At 46.6% G+C, this 27,356-nt stretch overlaps 1 protein-coding gene across 1 annotated transcript; it reads left to right on the forward strand.

Annotated features, from left to right (window-relative positions):
- Positions 1-1,733: 1,733 nt before the first annotated feature.
- CYP27C1 (cytochrome P450 family 27 subfamily C member 1) lies at positions 1,734-22,238 on the forward strand (the record flags this gene model as incomplete). Its single annotated transcript, XM_079710043.1, has 9 exons — positions 1,734-2,009; positions 7,627-7,817; positions 8,575-8,774; positions 10,134-10,343; positions 11,023-11,186; positions 14,425-14,591; positions 16,511-16,589; positions 17,107-17,310; positions 22,122-22,238. The coding sequence occupies exons 1-9, from the start codon at positions 1,749-1,751 to the stop codon at positions 22,236-22,238; spliced, it is 1,593 nt and encodes a 530-aa protein (XP_079566169.1). The 5' UTR covers positions 1,734-1,748.
- Positions 22,239-27,356: the final 5,118 nt, after the last annotated feature.

Here is a 27,356-nt window from a genome sequence, read left to right on the forward strand (position 1 = left end):
GTATCCACAATTTTGAAACTAGCTTCAGGAGGTGTGAGAGCATGGGTGCTCCGTGAAAACCTGTGTCTGTGTACCGTGAGATCGTTCTTCCTCCTTATCTTTCTTTATATCCTTTTCCCTAATAGAGAACTAGCTGTGTTTTAAACCATTATATACGTAAATCTATCTTGAACAGTTCCTTGTCTAGAATGGACTGAATTACCTTTTAAATATATGGTTCTTTAATGATTTCTTTGTTCCCGAGGAGCAGTAACCCTCAGAAATACTTCAAAAAATCTCTAGGAACAAAGTGATTGTGCCATTCTTCATACTCCGCCTCTTGAATCTGAGCCCTCTCTTCAAACCTTGCCTAAAAGTCTCCTTCTTTCAGGAGGTCTCTCTCCTGCATCACCCCTTCCTACCCTATAAGTGGATGTGATCGCCCTGCCCACAAATTCCAATCATATTCTGTACCCGTTTTATGGCACTTATGCTAATCTGGTGTGTATTTGTGTACTGTTTTATCCTTCTTGTGGGTTATGAACTCCTTAAAGGCAGGTTTAATATCTTATTCTTTGAGTCCCTTGCAGCTATAGTGCCTTATAAATAAGAGTTGCTAAGTATTCATTAATCAAATTCTAGAAACGGAATAACTCTGGTCTTCTTTGTTTCACTTACGTACTTACAAATATTTAAATGAAATGTACATTTAACAGAGTTGTAAAGGTATAAACTACTAATCAAAAAGTAACAATACTTCGTAGACTTTTTTTTTTTAACGCTTAGATGCAGAAGTACAAACTGTTATGAAACCTTTAAATAATTGTTCTCAGTTTTCAGAGTAAGTTATTGAATTGCTAGCTCAGAATCTGGGCTCCCTTCCTGAAACCAGATGACACACTTCTTGCCCCTCCCATGCCAAGGGCCCCTCCCATGCCAAGGGCCCCTCCCTCTTTGTGTGTGGGGGGCTTCCCTTCTGCAGCTTGGCACTGAGATCTAAACCTATATTGGCAAAGTCCTCTTTCTTCTCACCTTCACGTGGAGGTGTGTTCATTTCTCTAAGCATTGTGCAACAGGACCAGTCCTTGTGGGAGACCAGAAAAAAAAAGCCAAGTGTTCATAGAAAAGTCCCTCACCCCTCACCGTACTCCCCACTAGCACTTCCAATGTGTACTGTGTGCTCGGATACAATTGAGACCCATAAAAACCATCAATAGAGACAGCATATTTTTCATTATGGAAACTTGGGCTAAAATAATAATGTGGTCATTTTACAATACTGTGAACTACTGCAAGGTCATCTAACATTTTTGTTCTCATTTTGTGATTGAATTATAATTGTATAACTTGAAATCACAAAGAACTGTTTTTAAAATACAAAAAGGGCAAATTAGCGTTCTTCCGTAAGCTCTCTATAGTAATTTTTAAGGAGGGAAATAATTTTAAAAATCCCAGTAGGCTTTTCTTTTTGGGGGGGGCATGCTTGGAAGTGGGGTTGACCTTAAAACTTTTTGGTCTCAAAGAACGCTTAATTAATCTGATGTGAAGAAAAAATAATAATCGCTTTATTTCTCTGGCAGTCTAATCACAGACCACCCCCTTTTCCCCAGCCTTAGGGGAGGGAGCGTTTAATAACGGTCTGTGTAAACTGATGCCCAGGCCGTAAGAGTTCGCAGGAGCTCTGCTCGAACAAGTTAAAACCAAGCAAAGAGCAAAGGGCGGCCCTCGAAACAAAAAACTGCTCAAACCAGCCAACGCAGAGGATCGCAATGGCTCTGCTGGCGCGGATCCTCAAAGCCCGTCTGAGCCCGGCGCCCGAGCGGGGCCCTTGGCAGCCTCGGCCCAGGGACGCCAGGCTCCCGGCGAGGGCGCGGGCCGAGGACAAAGGAGCCGGGCGGCCGGGGGCGCCGCGGGCCGGGGGCCGGACAGAGGGACCACGGAGCCTCGCCGCCATGCCGGGGCCCCGGACCCTCGCCAACCTGGTGGAGCTCTTCTGGAAGGACGGCTTCAGCCGCATCCACGAGATCCAGGTAGCTGTGCGCGGGAGACCGGGAGCGCGAGGGGGCTCGCTCCGGCGGGAAGGCGCCGGGGACGAGGCCTGGGGAGGGAGCGCCGGCAAGGGGACCCGGGGAGAGGATCCCGGGAAAGACGCCAGCGAGGGAACCCCGGGAGGGAGCGCCGGGGAGGGGATACGGGGAGAGGAAACCGGGGAGGGAGCGCCGGGGAGGGGATCCGGGACAGGATCCTGGGGAGGGAGCTCCGGGGAGGGGACCCGGGACAGGATCCTGGGGAGGGAGCGCTGGGGAGGGGACCCGGGAGAGGAAACCAGGGAGGGGGCGCCGGGGAGGGGATCCGGGGAGAGGATCCCGGGGAGGGAGCGCCGGGGAGGGGACCCGGGAGAGGATCCCGGGGAGGGAGAGCCAGAGAGGGGACCCGGGAGAGGATCCCGGGGAGGGAGAGTCAGAGAGGGGACTTGGGAGAGGATCCTGGGGAGGCAGCGCCGGGGAGGGGATCCGGGGAGAGAATCCCGGGGGGGAGCGCCGGGGCGGGGACCCGGGGAGGGCACCGGGGAGGGGCGCTGGAGGAGGGGGTCACGGGCAGGGGCCGCCCTGGAGCCGCTGCGCCCCCACGCGCCGTAGGCTCCGGCGGCAGGCCTGCGGAGTCGGGGGGCGGCTCCTCCCGGGACCGTCCCGAGGGAGGCCCGTGAGGAGCGCCTCTCCCGCGGTGGGTGACGAGCCCTGCGGGTCTTTACACGGCCGAGGACAGGTTGCGTATGTTCCTAGTCCTTTTTGTGTTTTATAATTGAAAAAAAAAACCAACCTAAAAATAACAGCGAGGGGTTCGGAGGCTCCGAGTTATGTAATCTCTAAGTGATGGGAAGACAAACGAAAGTTCGTGAACCTCGGCGTCAAGCCAGGTCTGGGCAGGGACTTAGGAAGAACCCAACCGGTCCAGCAACCCCGTCGGAGTGTTGGGAGCCCGCTCGTTGTACGGTGGCTCATCTTGACCCTGAGTTTTGCCCTTCCTGTGCTCACCTCAAATCGCGTCTTTCATTGCAAGGTGAGCCCCACCTTTCAGCGTCGTCAAATTCATTCGCTCCCATTTCCTGTGGCAGCTGCTCGCTGCTTGCCTCCGTCATTTTCTCAGGGCTCCCACCCCAGCACCCGCTGTGATTTCTGGGACCTGGGCCTTTTGACCTCCTCCTTCCCCACTACTCACTTCTTTTTGTTCAGAGCTTACCCTTCAACCTTCAGAAACTTCTCAGAGGAAGCTTTTTGTAACCACCCACGTGGGTTCTGGTCATTCGTTCATACATTCATTCCCTCAACCCTTAACCTACATGATTGTGCAGAAGCCACAGCTACAGCTGGAGAAGCAGAAACTTACTTCACTGATAGAAAAACAAAACCAAACACAGTGGGGCAAGAGGAACAATCTTAATTTGACTGAAATTCCAGTTGGCCCCTCCTCTCCGTGCCCCACATGAACTCTACACGATTTCTTCCCAAACATGTTTCTAGGGGTCAAAAATGATTTTTTTTCTGTTCCATGTGGAATCTGAACATAAGGTATCAAGATGATAGTTTTCAAATACGGTAAAAAAAAAAATTGTTATTTATTTACTGACAAGTTCAATACAGGTTGCTCTAGACTGGAGCACTGGTTGTTTACTAGAGCTGGTTGTTCTAGTAAAACCCTCTCCCCGTGCTCTCCAGGTCACCCCTAAGGCATTTCTAAGGAGGAAGAGAATTATTCTGTTACCTCAAGTCCAGTTTCCTTTCACTCAACTTGTAATCACAGAATGCCGTCTCACAAGGGATTCATCTATAGGGTCCAGGTCTTTCACTTTACATGTGGAAAAGGCCCAAAGTGTCAGTGGAGTGACTTGCCCACAGTCACATAGCTGGTTAGTGGCAGAGCAGACACAGTGATCAAGGTCGCCAGGTATGACAGAGCAGGAGGGTCCTGCGTTACATAGCAGCCCTTTACAAGCACCTGTGGAATCTTGGCCAATCAGTTCTTCTCTCTGGACCACAGTTTCCTCCTCGGTGCAGGAGTCTAACAATCCTCATCCATCTCACGGGTTATTGTGAGGTCGTGTGGTCAGGGCTGTGGAAGGGCTTTGTAAACTGTATTAATAACCAATACATAAGAAGAATGAACAGTTCTGGAACTCTTTTCATGTGCCAGGCACAGTTTTAAGTCCTCCATGTGAGGTAATCTCTATTATTTCTCCATTTTGCAGGTGAGGAAACTGAGACACAGTGGAACCTAACTTCCCAAGGTCACCCTGCTAGTAAACTGTGAGCCAAGATTCCAACTCCAGAGTCTGTGCTCCAGCTGGCTACACAAACTGAGTCTGTGGCTGACTCTATCATTCCTTGGCCCTCCACCAAAAAGGGCTGTAAAGTACCTGTGTCCTTCATCTCGTTCTTTTTGCCCCTTGGTCAGTGGCTCCCTTGTCTGATTGTGCCCATTCAGTAGCTGGATGTGCCCGAGGAGTGGCCCATCTCCCAGTGGTTCCGGTAACATTCATCCTGTCAGAGACCTGGAGAAATACCCTTTTGGGGTCACCTGTTTGTTAGGCAGAGTGATCCCTTGGCACCTGACACATCCCAGTTGAGTCTGAGTGTCTTCATCTCCAGGCAGCGGGACTTCAACCAGGTCCACAAAGAAGCAAACAGCTTCTACCTGAGAGCAGAAGAGTGGAGAGATGACAGAACCTCTGGCCGCCATTTCCGTGGTTGAGAGTTGGGGTGATAAGAAGTGTTGGCAGATGCCAAAGAGGGACATAGTCATTTTCCCCATGCTTAGCCCTGCCTATGTCATGCTTTTTTTTTTTTTTTTTTTTTTTTGGCCACACCACACAACATGCGGGATATTAGTTCCCTGACCAGGGATCTAACCCATGCCCCCTGCATTGGAAGCATGGATTCTTAACCACTGGACCGCCAGGGAAGTCCCTATACCTATGTCATGCTGAGCCATGCTGGAGGGTACTTTCTCTCCTTCCTTCTTTAATTATTTAACTGGACTGTTTAACTCATGTACATTTATTGTGATTTCTTTTTTTGGTAACAACTTCATTGAGATATAATTCACATATCATACAATTCTCTCACTTAAAGTACACAACCGTCACCACAATCAATTATAGAACATTTTCATAACCTTAAAAAGAAACCCCGTATTGTATTCTTTAGCTATCACTCCCCAACCCTCTCATTCCCCCAGCCTTAAGCAACCACTAATAATTTACTTTCTGTCTTTATAGATTGGCCTATTCTGGACATTTCCTATAAATGGAATCATATAACATGTGGTCTTTTTTGTCTGGCTTCTTTCACTGAGCATAATGTTTTCAAGTTCACCCATGTTGTAACATGTATTAGTACCTCATTCCTGTTTATGGACAAATAATATTCCAGTGTGTGGATAGACCACATTTTGTTTACTTATTCATCAGTTGATAGACATTTAGATTGTTTCGACCTTTTGGCTGTTATGTTTTCATTTCTTTTGGGTATATAGCTAGGCGTGAAATTGCTATGTCAAATAGTAACTCTGTATTTAACTTTTTGAGGAATTGCTAGACTGTTCTAAAGTGGCTGCATTATTTTATATTCCCTCAACAGTGCAAGAGGGTTTTGATTTCTCCACATCCTTGCCAATACTTGTTATTACCTGTCCTTTTGATTATAAGCACCCTAGTATGTGGGAAGTGATATCTCATTGTGGTTTTGATTTGCATTTCCCTAATGACTAATGACATTGAGCTTCTTTTCATGTGCTTATTAGATATTTTGATATCTTCTTTGGAGAAATGTCCATTCAAATAATTGCCCAGTTTTTAATTGGGTTATTTGTTGTTGTTGTTTTTTACTGTTGGGTTGTAATAGTTTTTTTTAATATATTCTAGACATAAATCTCTTATCCAATATGTACTTTGCAAATATTTTCTCTATTCTAGGGATTGTCTTTCACTTTCTTTGTAATGTCCTTTGACATTACGCACATTTTAAAATTTTGATGATGGCCAATCATCTGTTTTTTCTTTTGTTGCTTGTTCTTTCGGTATCATATCTTAAGACACCATTGCCAAATCCAAGGTCATGGATATTTATCCCTATGTTTTCGTCCAAGTGTTTTGTGGTTTTAGCTCTTGCATTTAGTCTTTGGTCCACTTTGAGGTAGTTTTTGTATGTGGTGTGAAATAAGGGTACAAATTATTTTTTGTTTGTGGCTATCCAATTTCCCAGCATCTTTTGTTAAAGAGGCTATTCTTTCCCATTTAATTGTCTTGGCACCCTTTTCGAAAATTCATTGACCTTAGAAGTATGGGTTTATTTCTGGGTTCTCAATTCTATTCCAATGATTTAGATATCCATCCTTATGCCAGTAGCACACTGTCTTCATTACTTTTATAGTAACCTTTGAAATAGGGAACTGTGAGTCCTTTAACTTTGTTCTTCTTTTTTTTAGGATTGTTTTTGCGGTTCTAAATCACTGGAATTCTGATAGGGATTATGTTGAATTTATGGATCAGTTTGAGAAGTATTGCCATCTTAATAATATTAGGTCTTCCATTCCATCGACATGGAATAAATAAATTCCATTTATGTAGGTCTTTAATTTCTTTCAATGATCTTTTGAAGTTTTCAGAGTGTAAGTTTTACACTTCTTTTAGTAAATGTATTCCCAAGTATTTTATTCTTTATGATGCTATTGTAAATGGAATTGCTTTCTTAATTTTATTTTTGGATTATTCATTGCTAGTGTGTGGAAATACAATTGAATTTTGTATATTGATCTTATATCCGGCAAGCTTACTGAACATGTTTTTTAGCAGATATCTTAGAATTTTCTACACGCCAGATCACGTCATATGTGAATAGAGAGAGCTTTACTTCTCCCTTTCCAATCTGGGCGCCTTTTCTGTCATTTTTTTGCTGGGGGCATTTTTACAGGTTTATTACAGATTTCCCGCAGGGAGCTTTCTTCACAGGGCAGGCTGGGTGGCTGCTGAGTGTCTGAATGTAAGGAGCAGGCAGACCCTGTTTGACTCAGGACAGTTAAGACCCTGCAGTTCATCTACAGCCACATTCCTCTCCATTGCTTCACACAGCTAAGGTTTTTTTAAACACACATCTTTAAAGAACTAAGAAAACTTCTATGAATAAGATTAATGATGTGAAAATATGTTTACCTCAGGAATACTTAAAGCAGCCACTCTTTTTTTGTTTTAATTAATATTTATTGGAGTATAGTTGATTTACAATGTTGGGTTAGTTTCTGCTGAACAGCGAAGTGAATCAGTTATACATATATACACATCCACTCTTTTTTAGATTCTATTCCCATGTAAGGCATTACAGAGTACTGAGTAGAGTTCCCTGTGCTAGACAGTAGGTCCTTATTAGTTACCTAGTGTGTATATGTCAATCCCAATCTCTCAGTTTATCCCTGCCCCCACCTTTCCCCCTTGGTAACCGTAAGTAAAGTGGCCACTCTGATTCAGTTCTGCATAATGTAGAGATTCCCTCTGCCCCAGTTTTCTGCTCCCCTAACATCCAGGAATGTCCGTGTCAAAGGTATATCATATCTATGTATTTTTTTTCCTTTTTTGATTTCTCCACGGTTTTGCAGCAGAAACACACACGGGAATATGGAAAAATCTTCAAGTCTCACTTTGGTCCTCAGTTTGTAGTATCTGTTGCAGACCGAGACCTGGTGGCTCAGGTGCTCCGGGCAGAGGGGGCCGCGCCCCAGAGAGCCAACATGGGGTCCTGGCAGGAGTACCGAGACTTACGGGGCAGATCCACCGGGCTCATCTCCGCGTGAGTATGTGAGGCCAGGCTGAGACACGAGCAGGAGCGGGGAGCCCAGGGACGCCCCCTTCCCCCCACCCCCCGAACGCTGGGCTCCTAAAACCAGCTATTAATAAAGCACAGAACTCCCAGTGGAATAGTATCAAAAGAGCCTCAGGTGTGATCTCCCAAATCTCCTAAAACCCTCTGGGAAGAGATTTGGTGGCAGGGACAAGGTGGGGACCCCACTAGCCGAGTGATGGAGAGGAGCCATTTTTCAAGGAACGCTTTGTGGCTTTCGGTGTCCATTCGGTGCCCACTGACGGGGGCTGAAGCTCACAGAGCCCATCTGTGGACAGGGGTGAGGGTGGTGAGCTGTTTTAGGAGACCTCCAGGAGGGGCTACGAACTTCAGCATTGATCGCCATGTGATGACGTTCCTGCCTTATAACAGACTATGGTTATTATACACCTTTGTGTTTTCCAAGAGTGAATCGGTACAGCCTCAGGTAGGGAGGAGAAAACAGAGCATCTGCAGATCCCCTGGTCCAAATCCCTTTGGTTTAGAAATTCTCTTTTTGGCTCTTTTGATATACATGTCCTTACACATGAACTTGGGAGTAATACCATCACTCCCCTCTCTTTGCAGTGCCTGTCCTCTCTTCATCGCATTTGGACTGGCAGATCTTGTTGACTCTTTATTGCTGGGAAATTTTTGCAGAGATACTCTGAATTCCTTCCTAGAATATCACTATAAGTAAGATTATTTGGAATTCACTTTATTCTAGGGAGGGTGAACAGTGGCTCAAGATGAGAAGTGTGTTGAGACAAAGAATTCTGAAACCGAAAGATGTGGCCATTTTTGCAGGAGAAATCAACCAAGTTATTGCTGATTTAATTAAAAGAATCTACTTCCTCAAGAGCCAGGCAGAAGATGGGGAGACTGTGACCAACATCAATGACCTTTTCTTCAAATATTCAATGGAAGGTAGGTGAACTCAGGAAGTGGGGAAGATGGAAGAATGGACATTTTACCAAAATATGGTTGTTATCACTCATTGAGCATCTCCTGTGTCCCAGACAATGTGCTAAGCCCCATACATACGTACATGTAATTGTCACAGTGCTAATGGAACCAGGTTGACTGACACTGTTTTACACATGGGGGAACTGAAAAACTAACACCCATTTTTAGTGGCAGAAACTTGAGTTTCAAATTGAGGTCTCTCTAACTCAAGAACCATGCTCCTAATTACTACACATTTTGTTTTAGCATAGTTTAAAAAGCAACAGAAGTCTAGAGGGCATGTACTACAATCATTCCAGCTTTTAAAATCCATGTTAGATGGGTAGCACATTCCCATGGTTTAAAAATCAAACCCAAAAAGTACTCATGGAAAAGTCTCCCTCTCTCTTGACCCAGCTAGGTCACCAGCTTCTTCAAGGGATATTTTATGTACATACAAAGAAATATGAGTATGAGTGTGAGTATTCTTTTTACTTAAAAAAAATATCGGTAGCATAACAAACATTTCTTCTGTACCTGGGTTTTTGGAGAATTCTATTAGCTTTCCCATTTTTATTTTTATTTATTTATTTATGGCTACATTGCGCGTGGCATGCGGAACTTCCCTGACCAGGGATGGAACCCGCGCCCCCTGCAGTGGAAGTGCGGAGTCTTAACCACTGGACCACCAGGGAAGTCCAGATTTCCCATTTTAAAAAAAAAGTTTCTTCAAGTTTAAGTTTTAAGTTAACTTTTCAAAGTTCTGGTATTAATGCTCTCTAAAAATAGTAACAAAATCAACAGAGAAGTGAGTTGTAAACACACTGAAAAATCCTGCCCTTCCCTGGTTCACAGAGGCCCTTTCCTCTGTCCCCTTAGCTCGTCTTGGGGCTGCCTGATGTGCGGCCAGGAGGAACCACCTTTCAACTCCCCAAAGTTGGGCAACTGGCTGAAAGGTTGGGAGTTTTGCCTTGTGGGTCTTGAACAGACCGTTGAGCTGAGGGCGCACTGAGGCAGAGGGTTCATCAGCATTGAACCCACAGCGCCCTGGGGGTCAGGATCTGGTAGAGAAAACCTCAGGGGTAGGCACCTGGATCACTTTTTAAAAAAAAAATTTATTTTTTTTGGCTGCACTGCGAGGCTTGTGGGATCTTATTTCCCTGACCAGGGATGGAACCCAGGCCCCCTGCAGTGGAAGCGAGGAGTCCTAACCACTGGACCTCCAGGGAAGTCCCTGGACCATTTTTGAAAGTTACATTTATGGCCAGGTGTTGTATGTTGATGCTGTGAATAATCTAGAAGAAGAAGAAGAAGAAGGGTTGTAACCTCTCTCCCACGCAGGAGTGGCCACCATTCTTTACGAGAGTCGTCTGGGCTGCCTGGAGAACAGTGTCCCGCAGGCGACGATGGACTACATCGAGGCCCTAGGGCTCATGTTCTGCACATTCAAGACGTCCATGTACGCCGGTGCCATCCCTAGGTGGCTCCGCCCACTCATCCCCAAACCCTGGCGGGAATTCTGCAGGTCCTGGGATGGACTCTTCAAATTCAGTAAGAGAAGAGTCAGGGCACCTTTTGTAGAAGCAGATGGACCTGACTTTCCTCCTAGTTGTGTATCTAACACTCACGCAGACAGTGGGTATTACTGCAGGGGATACCCCAATGGAGTTACGTGCTATTTGGACTCAAGAACTTTTAGATTGGTTTCTCGAATGAATAAAAAGCACGTGGGTTGTGACCACAAGTAATGTGACAGATTTCTCACTTTTTAAAATAATAAATTTATTTATTTAATTTATTTATTATTTTTGGCTGCATTGGGTCTTTGTTGTTGTGCGTGGGCTTTCTCTAGTTGTGGCGAACGGGGGCTACTCTTTGTTGTGGTGCACAGGCTTCTCCTTGCGGTGGCTTCTCTTGTTGCAGAGCATGGGCTCTAGGCGTGTGGGCTCAGTAGTTGTGGCACGTGGGCTCAGTAGTTGTGGCACGCAGGCTCAGTAGTTGTGGCACATAGGCTCAATAGTTGTGGCTCACGGGCTCTAGAGTGCAGGCTCAGTAATTGTGGCGCGCAGGCTTAGTTGCTTTGCGGCATGTGGGATCTTCCCTGACCAGGGCTTGAACCCGTGTCCTCTGCATTGTCGGGTGGATTCTTAACCACTGCACCACCAGGGAAGCCCTGAAGAGGCGATTCTTAACCAAAACTTCTTTTAAAAGAAACACTGTTTTCAAACAGGCCAAATTCACGTTGACAACAAGTTGAGGGAAATACAGTGCCAAATGGACCGAGGGGAGAGAGCGAGAGGGGGCCTGCTCACGTACCTCTTCCTCAGCCAGGAGCTGACACGGGAGGAAATCTACGCCAACATGACTGAGATGCTGCTGGCCGGCGTGGACACGGTGAGCTCTCAGCTTTCCTTTCTTCTCAGCAGAGCACAGTTAAAGCTGGGGGCCTTTCCGAGGAATCCGACAGATGGCAGATACTTTAAGAGGACCATGCTTGTTTATACTAGCTGAACGTCTGCTTCACTGCTGAGGGTCTCCAGGAGAAAACTCGACCTTTTTTCTTTTCTTTAATATAAACTAAGGTGCACGATGAATTCTGTAAATAGCATAACCCAATTCTATTACCACACACACAAAGTAGCAATATGTTTTAAAGTTTAAAATCATTCCTGATTTGCAAACATTTCTCCATTGTTTCATAATATCAGAAATGAAGGGACTTCCCTGGCGGTCCAGTGGTTAAGACTTCGCCTTTCAGTGCAGCGGGTGCGGGCTCGATCCCTGGTCGGGGAGCTAAGATCCCCCATGCCTTGCGGCCAAAAATCCAAAACATAAAACAGAAGCAGGAGTGTAACAAATTCAATAAAGACTTTAAAAATAGTCCACATCAAAAACATCTTAAAAAACAAAAAAGAAGTGAAGAGGGCACAGACATTAAAAACCCTCTTACTTATCATTTAAAATATTCTGGGCTATGGAGAACTTCCCAGTTCATTTGATAAAGTCAGCATAACTTCAAAACCTGCTAAAGAAAGCATAAAGAAAGAAAAGTTTAATAAGCAGTTTGACTTATGAATATGTACATATATCAATTTTAAATCCTAGTGAATAGATTCAGTTAGTGTAGCAGATGAATAATACACTATGACCAACGAGGGCTCAATAGCAGAATGAAACAAAGCATTGCCCATTGATTTGGAGGGAATTCCATACCCTATTACTAAGTGAGAAATGAAGATGCAGAAAAGCGTGTATATCCTGTGTTCCCGTTAGTAAAACAGTGGCCCCCGTCCCATCTGTCCGTGTACACATGTGTATCGCTAAGTGATTGCTGGACGTGGAGGAAGTATGGAGCCTGCACACTGGATGGTTAACATGGGTTCCTGGGCTGGGGCGGGGCTGGTACAGGGGTGTGGAAGCCAAGTTCCTTCCAAAAACTTACGTGTAATCTGATACATTTACTCAAGTATAAAAAAGGATATACTTGTGGGTCTATGTACAGAAAAAGTTTAAAATTTGCTAAAAGAAAGTGGTGAAATAAGAAAAAGGAGGGCCAGGCTTTTGGTAATTGGTGGAAGAAAAGTAAGTTGAGTGAAATAATGAAGATTAAGACAGTAAACTTGGTGATTTACTGTGTCTCCAACGCACATCTGTAAGCACCCTTCTGTTCACACGGAATCCTCTGAGGTGGGTGTTATTGTCTTCATTTAACAGGTGGGAAAATGAAACAGCTAAGCTTGCCTCGAGGTTTTTCCTTCACAGGAGTGCTTCCCAGACTTGAGGAAAGCAAAAATCTCCTTTTTAGAGGTAGACAAAAACCCCACGGCTGACATTTTTATTATGAAGTCACTTAAACCTGTAAAAGCAAAAAAACTTCACATAAATTCATTATTCTTATGGATCATCTTCAACAATAAAGCAAAAAGTATATAAATTAAATACAAACTAATCAATGCGGTCAACGCAAGTGATGAAAGTTCTGATTAACCGTGTGAATGTGACAGTGTGGGTTTCCTTGAGTGGAGAAGCAGTGATGGAATGAACAGCCTTGTATCTAAGCTGATTCAGATGCGTGCTACTCCTGCCCCCTGGTGGTAACTAAGAGCATCACCGTGAGATAGACGGCAGAGAGGACTCGTTCCTACGTGAAGGGAACATCAGGAGAAAAACTCTAGAAACTTCATGCTCATTTTTTAAAATGTTATTTTAAAAAGCCAGCTTCATTGCAGCATAATTTATGCACAATAAACTGCATCCATTTAAACGGTACAATTCGATACAGATTGTTGACTGATACAGGATAAGCACAGATGCATCATTTTTGAAACCAGCACTGCAGTTAAGATCGTGGACTTTGCTACCACCTCTGCAAGTTCCTCACCCCCATTTCAGTCCATCCCTCCCATAACCCCTGCCCGCCCCCCGGCAACCGCCTTCTGACACTGTGTTATAACAGTTTGCATTTTTCTAGAAATTTATATAAATGGAATTGTACGGTATGTATTTTGTGTCTGGATTCCTTCACTCAGCAAAATCATTTTGAAATTCATGGATGTTGTTGCCTGTAAAAGTAGTTTATTCTTTTTTATTACTGGATAGTATTCCATTGTATGGCTATACCACATTTGCTTTTTCCATGAATATGTGATTTTAATAGAAATTTTCTGTTCTCTTCATAGGAAGCATCTAAATTATTTCCTTATCATTTATAAGGAAGAACTTGCACATTACATTGTATATTACAGGAGAGCTTGCCCTCTAAAAATACATAATATCTGTTAGAGGGAAATAACATCAATATGGCCTACTTAAGTTAGATTTTTTTAGATGAAAGAAAGGGCACTTATACTGTGGAATTTCCTTGTTTACAAGAGAGTGAACTATAGTCACATAGGTAATAGTATTGATTTTAGTGAAAATCTTGAAATATAGGGTATAAAAGAGAATTATTTATTCTCAATAACCAGAAATGTAATTCTTCAGTTTAGGAAGTGGTATAAACAATGATACTGCTTTGTGCAAATGCCATTCAATCCTTGTATGCTGCTTTGCTTGGTAAGTGCACGGGAACAATGATGGACCAGTAATAGTCCTGTGGCCACCACCTCCCGTCCCCGACTCCCCCATCTCTTCTAGATTAGGGCAAACAGAGCAGCCCTTGCCCAGCCATGGGCCTGCAGGATGCAGTTCTCAGGCTGATGGGCAGCCTCAGGTCCTTTCCAGCAAAACTCAGGTGACCCTTGTAGAGAAGGTCGAAGAAAGTTCTAGGCACAACTTCCAGGCTTGACCAGCATTCCTACGTGCTCTCAAACTCCATGTAAGAAGAGGCAGATTGCTCTTCAATGATTTTAAAAAGTTCCAAAGTATTTTTTCCTGCGGCTCTTCATTGAAAGAGCACTTGAATCCCATCGTTGATGTTACTTTCCAAAAATCTCTGTTAGTTTTTTTTCCAGGAGGAGCTAAGGTAGATCATCTTTTGTTTCAGTAAGACATAAAATGCTCCGATGGACTTATATGGGCATGGCTTTGCACCCGTGCTTATTCTCCCATGACTTCACGTCCGATGTTGCCTGCACCTGAAATCCTCGATTTTACTCACCCATGTGCCTGTGTCTGCCGGTTTCTTTATTAGACATCGTTCACGTTGTCCTGGGCGGTGTATCTCCTCGCGAGGCACCCGGAAGTGCAGCAGACCGTGTACCGGGAGATAGTGAGGAATCTGGGGGAAAGGCATGTTCCCACGGCTGCAGACGTCCCCAAAGTCCCACTGGTCCGAGCTCTGCTTAAGGAAACCTTGAGGTAAAAGGCTCACCAAAATTCATGTCAAAAACCGTGTCCGTTAAGTCTCTGATTCTTTATCACAATGAATGTGCTTTTGACTTAAAAACTGGGTCCTAAACCAATACTCCAGCGACCCGCGGTGGCAGAAATGTTTAGGAAGGAGAGACTCATGACCATTTTATTTCCTCTCTGCCCTCGACAGAGCAGCAGAAAGGCTATTCTATTTTACAGTTGGAAATAGTCATTTCTTCATAAAGATTTTTAGAGCCATCCTCGAACTTTGTACTCACTCTAGACATTTGTTTCATCAACTGTTTCCCAGTGTGCTCCTCTGAGGATAAAGCAGAACAGGACTGACTGTCAGGAGAATGTTCTGGGCTGAGTGGCCAGTTACTAGACGTGCTTACTGTGCTCCTTGTGTGAATATCTAGTCAAGGTGGAGACACCAAGTAGTGAGGCTTGTTTACTTCTGGACAGGACTTTACTGACTCTGGGAAACGCTGGAGCGTGAGGGATACGGGTGGTCTTGGGCAGGCTTGGGTGGGAGGTGGGATTAGGTGACTAGTGAAGGTTCTTCCTCCTGTGAGGCTCAGGATCGTGACCACAGCATTCCTCTGTGGAGGAAATGCTGTGACAAGGAGCAAAGGTTATTCACAGAGTACACACTAAAATAATGCTTTTAAACCTGACTTGATAATGATATTTCAAGTTGGATTGCATCTTCCATCTTCAGCATGCTGTTTAATCTCAAAAAAAAAAAAAAAAAAAGAAGAGAGAGAGAAAGAAAAAGCCAGCTGTATGTTAACTGGTATTTGTCAATTAAAGTTTATTCAGAGTTTTCGTAAGATCACTTCCCAGAGAATTCAAAAACTGATGTAGCGTTTCTCAGAATCTATTTCTTGGAGCCCTGAGTCCTATGAACTATTTCTTTTTTTTTTTTTTTTTTTTTTTGTGGTACGCGGGCCTCTCACTGTTGTGGCCTCTCCCGTTGCGGAGCACAGGCTCCGGATGCGCAGGCTCAGCAGCCATGGCTCACGGGCCCAGCCGCTCCACGGCATATGGGATCCTCCCAGACCGGGGCACGAACCCGTATCCCCTGCATCGGCAGGCGGACTCTCAACCACTGCGCCACCAGGGAGGCCCCTATGAACTATTTCTTGATAAAGGGATCCCATGCTTGCATAGATTTCAGAAATTCAGCATTATTCCTCTTGGGACTTCCCCGGTGATGCAGTGGTTAAGAATCCGTCTGCCAATGCAGGGGACACGGGTTCGATCCCTGGTCGGGGAAGATCCCACATGCCGCGGAGCAACTGAGCCTGTGCGCCACAACTACTGAAGCCCGCATGCCTAGAGCCCGTGCTCCGCAACAAGAGAAGCCACCACAATGAGAAGCCCTCTCACTGCAACAAAGACCCAACACAGCCAATAAATAAGTAAATAAATTTATTTAAAAAAAAAAGAATTATTCCTCTTGGGAGCACAGTACCATTTTAAAGGCTTTGTGTTCTATAAATTTTTTTGACTGTGAGGCCCCAGAATACTTGCTGGGCAAAGCTAGGGAGCCCACGAAGATCCTTGCAAGATTTCCTGGTTGAAACTGTACCATGTGTTACTTTTTTTTTTTTTTTTTTTCAGTATGCGGGTCTCTCACTGCTGTGGCCTCTTCCGTTGCGGAGCACAGGCTCCGGACGTGCAGGCCCAGCGGCCATGGCTCACCGGCCCAGCTGCTCCGTGGCATGTGGGATCCTCCCGGGCCGGGGCACAAACCCATGTCCCCTGCATCAGCAGGCAGACTCTCAACCACTGCGCCACCTGGGAAGCCCCATGTGTTACTTTTTAGAAAATGAAAATGGCAATATATCCAGACCTTTAAATGTTTAGTAACATATTTTGAAAGTCACCACTCCCTTCCTGTCCCCGTTGGCTCTTTCTAGGCTGTTTCCAGTGCTGCCGGGGAATGGCCGGGTCACCCAGGAAGACCTGGTTGTTGGCGGGTATCTGATTCCCAGAGGCGTGAGTTTGGCGGACATGGTGGGGCTGGGCTGAGCAGGGGCGGTTGGATTGGAAATTTGCTTCCATGTTTTGGATGTCCCTGTACCTAAGCAAATATCTGTAGATGTCCTTTTCTTCTGCATATATTTTTATGATGAAGATGGGGCTTTAGGAGCAAGGAGATGTGGATTGTGTGATACTGCTCTGGCAAAAACAAAGGCAGATATCTCTGTAGCTCACAAGTCTATTCAACCCTCCCTCCCCCTGGAGGCCCCACGGAAGCAGCAGTTCCCTCCAGGGAGAGTTTCTGAAGGACTTGAATTGCCTTCTCTGTGGCTGCATTGATGTTCATTCCGGGTAGGGTGTGAATTGAAGGGGGACCTGCCATTCTGGGTCTGCATGGCCTCTTGGGCCCTTACATGACTCCTCCTGGCCCGAAGCATCTCTGGAGGGTCGGTCCAGCTGGGGCTGTGGCCTCTTCTCTGCTTTCCCTTGATTAAGTTCTTTATTACTTTTCTGGTGAAAACGGTTTGCTCAGACCCAGCTGGCCCTCTGCCACTATGCCACCTCCTACGAGGATGAGAACTTCCCTCGGGCCAAGGAGTTCCGGCCTGAGCGCTGGCTGCGGCCAGGAAACCTGCGCAGGGTTGACAATTTCGGGTCCATCCCCTTCGGCTACGGGGCTCGAAGCTGCATCGGGCGGAGGATTGCAGAACTGGAGATCCACCTCCTTGTGATTCAGGTAGGGCCTGTGGGCTTCATCCAGGTGGGCTTCATCCAGGTGACTGGGCTCCCTTGTTGGATCAAGACTTAGGTGAAAACAAGGAATCAGGATTTTGAAAACTTTCAGAGCTTCCTGTTAAATGTCTTTTTTGTGTTAAAATGCCTCCCCTCCCCCTGGAGTAGCCACCTCTAGCCCCATGGCCACCTGCCTTGTTCCTTTCTTCCTTGGAGTCACATGGGCAGAACTGGGATGTGTGTGTGTGTCTGTGTGTGTGTGTGTGTGTGTGTGTGTGTGTGTAGCAGGGGCAGGTGGTTACAGGAGCCCAAGCACTCCCACGGGGGTTCTGCAGAGAGGCCAGTGGAAGGTTTCCAGCAAGCGGCCCTCAAACATTACGGACCATCCCGTCAACAGGAACCCCTCGAAATCAGGTTCCTGGGCCCTGGCCACAGAGAGAGTCACTTGGTGGGTCTGGGATGGGGCTCCGGGCGATTCTGATGTCAGTGGTCCGTGGGCTGCACTCGGTCTAAGGAAGTGCACATGGTGGGGCACGGGGGCATCTCTACTCCTGCTGGTGGCTGCGTCTGCTGTTCAAGCCCCGGCCTCCCAGGCCTCCTCCCTTCAGAGCTTGTCACTGTCACCATCACCATGGAGGAAGTCAGGCTCACCCCCTGACACCTCCTCAGCACCTCATTTTCTGTGAATCAGCCTTTTAAACAGGGAGGTGGCTTTCAAGCTTGTTTGGGTTTCGAAACATCAGGAAGGCTTGGTGTTGGTGAGAGAATACATTACATGCAAATCTCTAAATGCTCAAGTGTTTACTTTTGCGCTTGTCCAGTATCTGAGTTCAGGCTGCAGCAGGACCTAAATAATGCCTGAAGGAAATTTTATGCAAGAAAAGCCTGCAGTAGAGAAAATTCTATCCATTAGCCTTTCCTGCAGATTTGGGGAGCCTGCCATGGAAAACCTAGGCCCAAGGTTCGGGGGCTACTGTCACTGACTCCAGGCTTTGGAAGCACGAGGGGATGACCTGGGGACCCATCTCCCCATATCACTGATGAGGACACTGAGGCTCAGGGAGCTGGAGCCACTTGCCACGGTTGCCGCGTGTCAGGTGCAGGGCACGAGGCACGTGTCCTGTCTCCTGCCTGCATTTCCCCTCATGTCACCGAGGTGTTGCCTGCAGGCCGGCAGAACCCAGGGCAGAGCATTCAGGGGTTGGGACCTTTACGGAGGATGGTATCAGAGGGCGTAAGGGATGGGGAAGCCTGGCCGGCCTATGGGGGATGGTGGGCAAGGGAGGCAGGCTCGGAGAGCAGGAGGAGGTGAAGGGCCACGGCCAGGGAGGTGGGCGTGGAAGGGGGTGGGGAGGAGACCAGCTGGGCCCACCTGGCTCTGGTGGGAAAGCTCCGGGGACCTGGTGAGACCAGCAGAAGTGGGCGCCGGCCTGTCCCTCGGTCGTCCCACCTCTGTGGGCACACGGGTGGCTGCAGTCCTCCAAGGCGAGAGGTGTCCCTTCCAGGGCAGCTGTCCCGGGCAGCGGTGGGCCCCATGAACACTGGCCAGGCCCAGTCATGCCCAAGGTGAGCGGCATCTCCGTGTGGAGGATGGACTCCAACGCCAGCTCTGCCAGTTTGTGGTTCCGACACCATGGGCAGGCCTCCTAGCCACTCTGAGCATGTTTCCTCATCCACAAAATGGGCCAAATATCTGCCTTTTGGGTGTGTGAGGAATAAAACTAGTCTAAGCAGAGTCTGTGCTGTCTGCACACCTGCTCTCAGTGTCTGCTCATGGGGACTGTGTTTGGGAAGGTCCTGGCTCCATCAGTGCTCCTGTGTGTTCCACAGCCATGTCTCCGATGGGCAGAGGCCACTTCCAGGCAGCCTTTCGGGGGAGCTGACTACTTCCTGGCTGCTTCCCTCTTCTGATGGCCTGGACAACCATAGCGGATGCTGAGGACAAGAGGGCCAGCTGAGGGCACAGATGGTGGAGTGGGAAAAGGGTCAGAAACTGGGTGTTTGGTGGTGGTGATGGGGGTTTTATTTGTTTGCTACTATAACATACACGGGTACCTGCTACAGTTCTTGCTTCAAGAGCCCTCATTTCTACTTGCGCAAGTATAGAGAGGGAACATCATTATTTGTAATTGCCAAGAGGAAAAAAAAAAACAGAAGGCACAAATAAACAGTACTAGGAATGAGAAAGGAGACATAGCTACAAATGCAGTTGATTTTCTTTTTTTAAATCAAGAAAATACTGCAAACAGCTTTTTTACCAATACATCTGAAGACTTAGATAAAATGTACGATTTACTAGAAAAGGTGTAAATTACCCAAATTGACTCAAAAGAAAGAGGACAGACCTTGAATACACTGAGTCAGTAGTAAAAATATCTACCACCAAATGTTCCAGACCTAGACAGTTTTATTGGCAAGTTTCATCAAACCTCCAATGAATGGGTGATCATCATCTTAAACAAATAGAAAATAGAAAACAAATAGAAAATAGAAAAAGGAAGTCTTGTTTTTATGAGACTTGTATAACCTTGAGAGTCACAACCTGGAGTGGGTAAAATAGGAAAGAAAAACTACAGGCCAATCTGATTTATGAACAAAGATGAAAAATACCTTAAATGAAAAATTGGCAAGCCAAATCAGCAATGTATGGACCAGAAATGCACCGTCACCAAATCAGGTTTGTTCAGGAATGCAAGGATGGCCCACCTCAAGACAGAATTCACTACAATGACAAATTAAGGGAGAAAAACTTTAGACCCTCTCCCAAAATAATTGATAAAATTCAACACCCATTCATGAAGAAACTCTCTTAGCACACCTGTAATGGAAGGGCTTTCCTTAAGCAAATAAAGAGTGTCTATCCCAACAAAACAGCGACTTATGCCTGTGGCCTCTGGGAAGGGAAGGTTTGGCTTTAATGCTGCAATATTAATCTATTTCCTTGAAATCAGGAACAAGACGTTCATATTGCACGGAGAATGGTTAGAAGATACACCCTTGCTCCTTGGGAACTGGAGACTTGAGGTGGAACGGGGGCCTTGTTTTTTGGCTTTTACATCTCCTGTGTAGTTTTCGTTTTTCAATGAGCACGTACTGCCACTCAGAAAGGAAAAAGGCCCTGTGAGATGTTGGCCATGGAGTGAGGAGACCTGTGTGTGATTCCTTCCTCTGCCACATGGGAATGTGCGAGCAGTCCTGTGAGGTCAGAACAAAGGGTCAGAGATTAGATGTTGAGGTGAAGGCATCTCGATGCCAGAATGTTCTAGAGCTGCCTAAGTACAGGTCGTTCAGCTTGGCTCTCTAACAATGACAAAGTAACGATTTTAGCCTGTGTCTTCAGTGCAGTCCTGCTCCCTGCCTGACCTCCACCCCCAGAGCCCCAGCTCACCCAGAGGACACATCAGTGGGTCTTGCTGCTTTACCTGGGAGACCAGGCTGGAGAGTCAGGGTGGGCTGGGGCGTTTGCATCCCATGGGACAATATAGGTTCTCCAGCACTGATGCTCTCTTAGGAGGTTGGACATGGGAGGGATGAATGGCTGGTCTGCTACCCTGCACTGTCCCCACCGGCTCTTGAGCAAGGCCCTGCCTCCCCTCCAGGAACCAATGTAGTTTTGACAGAGGTCCTTAGAGCAGGTTGCCTTTTGTTCTCTAAGCCTAGAGGTGACTTTGAAAATCAAGCCTTGGCCATTTGGTGGGGAGATTAGTGCTTGAGGCTGACAGATACTTAAGTGTTCTTTAAAACGTCCCAGGGTGACCTGAGAGGTAGGGGCTGCTTCTCCTTTTGAACTGCAGAAGTGAGAAATGGAATCAAAGGTGCAAAGGAAGAATATTTAAATTAAAGACAGTAATGGATAAAGTCTGACAGCTGTGCCCCTGCTGTGTCCGTACCACCACTGAAGTGGCTGCAGATTTCAAACCGGCAGGAACCCTGGAATTTCACTTTGTTCCTCTTTCCTCCTTGCTCCTTTGATTCCTTCCTTTTCTAGACCTACAGCGGAAGCAATACATTTAGAACTTTGAACTAGCTAATAAAGTGTAAGTCATTTGAACATTCTGTTACTGAACAAAGCTCATGTGCCCGATGCTCAGTGAGGCCAAACAAACCAAAATGTCAGAGTTTCAAGCAGAGAAAGGTTTATTGCAGGGCCAAGCAAGGACATGGGTGGCTTATACCCCCCAAACCCTGAACTCCTTGATGGTTTGTGGGGAGAAGCTTTTATAGGCAAAAATTGGGGTAAGGGCTGCAGGGCTGATTGGTTGGTGGTGAGGTAACAGGGCGGGGCTCCAGGAATCTTGTGCTCATCCTGAAGTTACCATCCTCCACCTGAGGGGGGACCTTAGTTCTGCAGAAGTGCTCAAAGATACTGTGACGTATATTTCTTGAGAAGGAACCAGAACCCAGCCCCAAGCCTGCACTATTGTTTCTTGACTGCTCCTCCCTTGTTTCTGCATCCCCTCCCTTCCCTAATTAGTAACTGCTCGAGTCCCCTCTTTGGAACTCAGGGAAGGTCAAGGAAGTTGTATGAAGCCTATTTCCTCCCAGCAAGAAATGGGGGACATGGAAAGGTTTTTGTGCCCAGGAGCCCCACAGGGTCCTGCTCAGTTTAAATTCCGATTGCGTATCTTTGTCCCATGGGCCTTGTTGCTCAGTGGACATGCTGGGCTCCTGTATAGGACCTGACACCCTTTCCCACATCTCTGGTTCCCTCGGCTCCCTGCAGTTGCGGCTGTCACAGGAGTATGGGCATTCCAGCAGTACTGTGAATTTTCTGCTTCCCAATTTTGAAGTCCTTCTCTCTCTTTCTCTTCTTAGTTGCTTCAACGTTTTGAGATCAAAATATCTCCTTGGACTAAAACTGTTCATGCAAAAACCCATGGGCTTCTGATGCCAGGGGAGCCCATCCACGTGCGTTTTGTTAACAGAAAGTGAGCCTGGCGTTTTCACCCAGCTGCCAGACTGACACACACCAGGTGTTCGTGGGCCACGGATGATGGTGGGGGAGAAAAGGATCCCTTCTGGGGGCTGTCTTGGTTATAAATTGGCCTCCTGGTTTCTGGGAGACTTTGAAATCTTTATGCAAAGTAATGTGAGAAGATTGCTTTACTTTTGCATACCAGAGTTGCCTTTTTTTTTTTTTTTTTTGAGAAACAGCTGTTGCAAAGCCATTGGCACTGAATTCTCATGCCTCATATGGTGTCTTACCCTTGGACTCACTATTCACTTACCCATAGTCTCCTCTGCATTTGGGCCAGGAAATGTTGGCGTACATATAGATTCAGTGCTTGAATATACCTTCTCTAATACTGCATCCGGGACTGCCTTTTAGGATACAATTCCAGCTTCTTGTTTTTAATTTGAAGAGGAAACATTAAGAGACCTCTGTAGAACAGACCTGTGGTTGCCAGGGGGGAGGGGAGGTGAGGGAGGGAAGGATTGGGAGTTCGGAATTAGCTCTATAGCACAGGGAACTATATTCAATATCCTGTGATAAACCATAATGGAAAAGAATATGAAAAAGAATGTATATATGTATAACTGAATCACTTTGTTACATAGCAGAAATTATCACAACACTGTAAATGAACTACAATAAAATAAATTAGAAAAAAAAAAGGAATGCCTCTCTAATACCATAATTATGGGAAGAAAACACCCAGGCGACACCAAGCCCCAGATTTAGATCCTGCAGCAGGGCTCCGAATTAAAAGGACCATATTCTTATTTTTTTCTCCAAACTAATATTTCTTTTTCTAGTCATAGCTTCTAAAGAAGTTGAATATTAGTTTTTTGGTTTGAAAGAAATAATCAATAAGAAATAAAACTCCTGGGGAAGTCAAGAATAATCAGGTTTTCTAACCTAATCTAAGTACTCAGCAGATGTATAAGAACTGAAAATATGAGCATGTGAAATTTTATTGCCTACATTGAGAAAAAGGAATTAAACAAACACTGTGGAAAACAGTGTAACTTTAGAACATTTTTATTTCAAGGAAAAATAAATATGTAAATGGACATTCTATAGACAAAATCATATTTTTATCTTCTTAGTCTTATTTTAAATATCCAAACTGGAAATGTGATCCAGCTGTTGGTGCTGACATAAGGCTCTGACTGAATGCCTCAGGTGCCTAGGAGCCTTCGAATGTTCTGTTGCTGCTCATGCCACCTGTTGGTCGCTAGTAAAAACCATAATTTTATAACATTCTCTCTGTGCCTTCATGCTTGCGACCTCTTAGTCTCAATTCCATAAGTCTCTTTACATAATCCTTACCCTCAAATCACTTTCCTACGAATATATACCATAAATCTTTCTTCCCCTCTTTAGCTGGTCATTCTGCAAAGTAATCATTACATAAAATAGAAATAGTATCGATTTCACATACCATTTTTTTTTTTTTTTTTTTTTTTTTTTTGTGGTACGCGGGCCTCTCACTGTTGTGGCCTCTCCCGTTGCGGAGCACAGGCTCCGGATGCGCAGGCTCAGCAGCCATGGCTCACGGGCCCAGCCGCTCCACGGCATATGGGATCCTCCCAGACCGGGGCACGAACCCGTATCCCCTGCATCGGCAGGCGGACTCTCAACCACTGCGCCACCAGGGAGGCCCTCACATACCATTTTTGTTTGAGTATATAAGGCGTGATGATGGAAAAACTTTAGTGTGAGTGCTGAAAAAATATGTAGAGTTAAATATGAAATTATGTCATGAACTGAAAAAATGTTAGATTCCTTTGAGTTAGCAGTATATATATTAAATTTTATAAACTAGATACAATTTTATTCTGTTTGAGACTGAAATTTAAAAATATTGAGACACCAGGAAACTTGAGGTGAACTTTTATTCTACAAGGTGACCCTCTAGTGATGTGTGGCCCTGCCCAGGGATGGGCACAGCCAGGTGGGTTGCACCTGAGCCCAATTCTTGGTCTCCACAGACAGAGAGAGAGGCAGCCAGACCTTAGGAGCCTCCTGGTGTGACCAGCGGGATGTGCATGGCACCAACTGTGAAGCATTCTTGCCAAAGAAAGTGAAAGCGAATCAGTTAAGTCTCTAGATCCACCAGTTTATAGGAAATACAGGGTATAGAGAGGCATGTTAAAATTCCATGCTGATGGAATGGGCAAAATCCAGCCCATAGCAAAGTCTACAGGACAAATAACTTTTTTTTTTCCCTAACAAATAAGTGACAAGAAAAAAGAAAAAGAAGAAGGGGGAACTGTTATAGATTAAGAGATTTAAAGGATAATTAGGGAAATTTGAACAATGTGTATTTGATGATATTAAGGAATTATTGTTACATATTGTTGTTACATTAACAAGAGAGATCTTATCTCTTGGAGGTATTCCTTAAAGATATAAATATGTAATGTTTATGGATGGAATGTTATGATATCTTGGATTTGCTTTAAAATAACCCAGCTTGCTGTGGAGGGTGGGTAATATGGGTGTGTGTTGGGGGGTGGTGGACTGGGGGAGGAAAAGATGAACCAAGATTGGCCTGATGTTGATAAGTGTAGAAGCTGGTGATGGGTACCTGGAGGACTCATGCCTCCATTCTCTGCTTTTGTGTCCATGTGAATGTTTCCATAATAAAAAGTGTCTTCAAAAACCAAAGACTTGGACTTCCCTGGTGGCGCAGTGGTTGAGAGTCCGCCTGCCGATGCAGGGGACACGGGTTCGTGCCCCGGTCCGGGAAGATCCCACTTGCTGTGGAGCGACTGTGCCTGTGAGCCATGGCCGCTGGGCCTGCGCGTCCAGAGCCTGTGCTCTTCAACGGGAGAGGCCACAACAGTGAGAGGCCCGCGTAACGCAAAAAAACCAAACCAAAACAAAACAAAAAAACCAAAGATTTGATTGACTAATAATCTCATAGTTCATTTCTTTTTCAAACTGTTTACAAACCAGCAAAACTGCCTGTAAATTAGGTTCTTCAGGGAGCTATAGCTTCTCTTTCAATAATTGTTAGAAACCATCGATTTAACTGCCTAAAGTACAATTGTTGTGCTCAGATTTGAGTGACCCGCCAGACAGGGGTCAGCTAGCCCTCGTAGCTGAGAAGCCAAGGCAGGGCACAATTCCAGGGGTATTAGTAAGGAAAGGAGGGCAGGGCTAGGTGCTGCCCCCAAGGAGGGGTGAAGTTGGTAAAAACTGTTAGGTAGCTAGTCAGACATGAGCAGGTGCTGCCCCATCCTGGAGGGGGTCATCTCTCCCGGCCCCCCACTGGTAATCAGAGCACGCCCAGAGATCCTCCCTCTTCCAGTCAAGGACCACCGCTGAATTTCCAGGCTTATCAGGACTAAACAGGATAAAATCGCCAACACAGGTTGCTGCAGGGGCACCAAGACCTAAAAAGTGACTCAAAGTAACCCAGGGCCCATTATGCCGTATTTATAATAAATTAGCATTGCGTTTTTTGCCTCTCCTCTTCCCCCCTCCGTGCTTTTCGCTTGGGTGCTTCTCAGTGGTAAGCACCTGTGCAGTAAGAGAAAGGTCATATAATCTAAAACTGTCAATCAACTTGTCAGTCAAATGACGTAGGGCCTGGGGAGGGACTGCCACCACTGTAATAAACCCAGCCCCTCCCTGACTGCAGCGCTGCTTCTGGAGAGCGTACTTATGCTTTGCTTAATAAAACTTGCTGCCTAAACCGGCTCTCTGTCTCTTGACTGAATTCTTTCCCTTGAGAGGACAAGAACCTAGGAATCGCCTGTCTGCCAGTAATAAAACCACTGGTTGTGGGACAGTAGGGGGTGGTGAGGCCTGTGGAGTACGCTCCCCGCAGGAAGGTTTTCAAACTCCATTTCTAAAAATGTGCTGGTCAAACTAAAGGGGTCAGCAACTGGCCAGGCTGAGAGATGGCCAAGGCAAGGGGTTCCCCCGGAGGCCCAGGAGCCGTGCCCATGGGGACTGTGGTGGGCACAAGTGACAGGTAGACCAGGGGTGGGGAGGAGCTGGGGCCAGTCACCAAACTGAAGGAAGAGCTGATCAGTCAGGAACCAGGAAGCACTGTCCAAGGGCCTTGGCTGCAGGATCTCTGAGTGACCGGCATTCCAGCTGGAGGGTCCCCTTCCCCAAGGCATTTGACTGGCGTGCCTTGTGATCCATAGGTGCCCTGACCAAAGGAGGAGGGGGGCAGTGGGAATGCCCAGCTGGCAAAACCAGAGCTGCCAGCAGACTGGCATCCCCAGCTCCTGGCTGGGCAGAATTCTCAGGGTGAGACTGAAAACAACAGCCCCTCTCTCATGGCCGTCCCTTCGAACCAGTGCTGTGGTCACTTCTAGCCTCAGATGAAATCTTGGGCAGTTGGAGGAAGGAGGGCGGGAAGCTTGCCCCCGTCTGATGCAGGAGACCTGGCATCAGGCTCTCCAGCCTGAGCAGGTGTCCCTCCGCTCCTCTGGGGCTTCTTAAATGAAAACCTGCAGCTGCAGGGCCTCTCCTCCAGGCGGCTTCGTGACTGTTCCCTCAGCCCTGGGCATCCAGCCTGGGTCCTGTGGCTCCTCCCAACTCTCCTCCTGGCCAGAATCTAACCGCCTGTCTGACTCCCTGTTGTCCCCACCCTAGTGGGTGTCATTTCCTCCCCGTGTGTCCAGTGCTGCGTGGGCTCACTTTCAGGTGGTGGGAACTGGCCTCAGGTCTCGGGAGCCCACAGACTCCAGGCAAGGGGGATCAGGATCCCTCTGAGTGGCTCTGGAAGCACCCCTCACTCAGCTGGGGGAGGGGAATGTGGGGTCCCTGCCACCCACTGCTCTATTTGCAGCTGTTGCAGCTTACCTGGGGGGGTGGGGAAGGTCCTGGTCCCTTGGTCACTGCTCCTGTCCACAGAGCTGGGGCCTGGCTTTGAGCTGACGCCGGGGATAGGACCGGCCCCCACTGGATGCCAGCCGCCAACACGGAGGTATGCACCTGGGCTTTCTGGCTCTTGCAGACCAGGGGCAGCGCCGGTGTAGAATGGACACTGAACCCTGCCTGGAGTGGGGTAGGGTTGGGGTGGGCTGCAGTTCCTGACAGCTGCTTAGAGCCCCGTGTCTTCTAGTTCTGCAAGCTTTTCA

This window comes from Hyperoodon ampullatus, assembly GCF_949752795.1.
Source record: "Hyperoodon ampullatus genome assembly, chromosome: 8".
NCBI classification, from domain to species: domain Eukaryota; kingdom Metazoa; phylum Chordata; class Mammalia; order Artiodactyla; family Ziphiidae; genus Hyperoodon; species Hyperoodon ampullatus.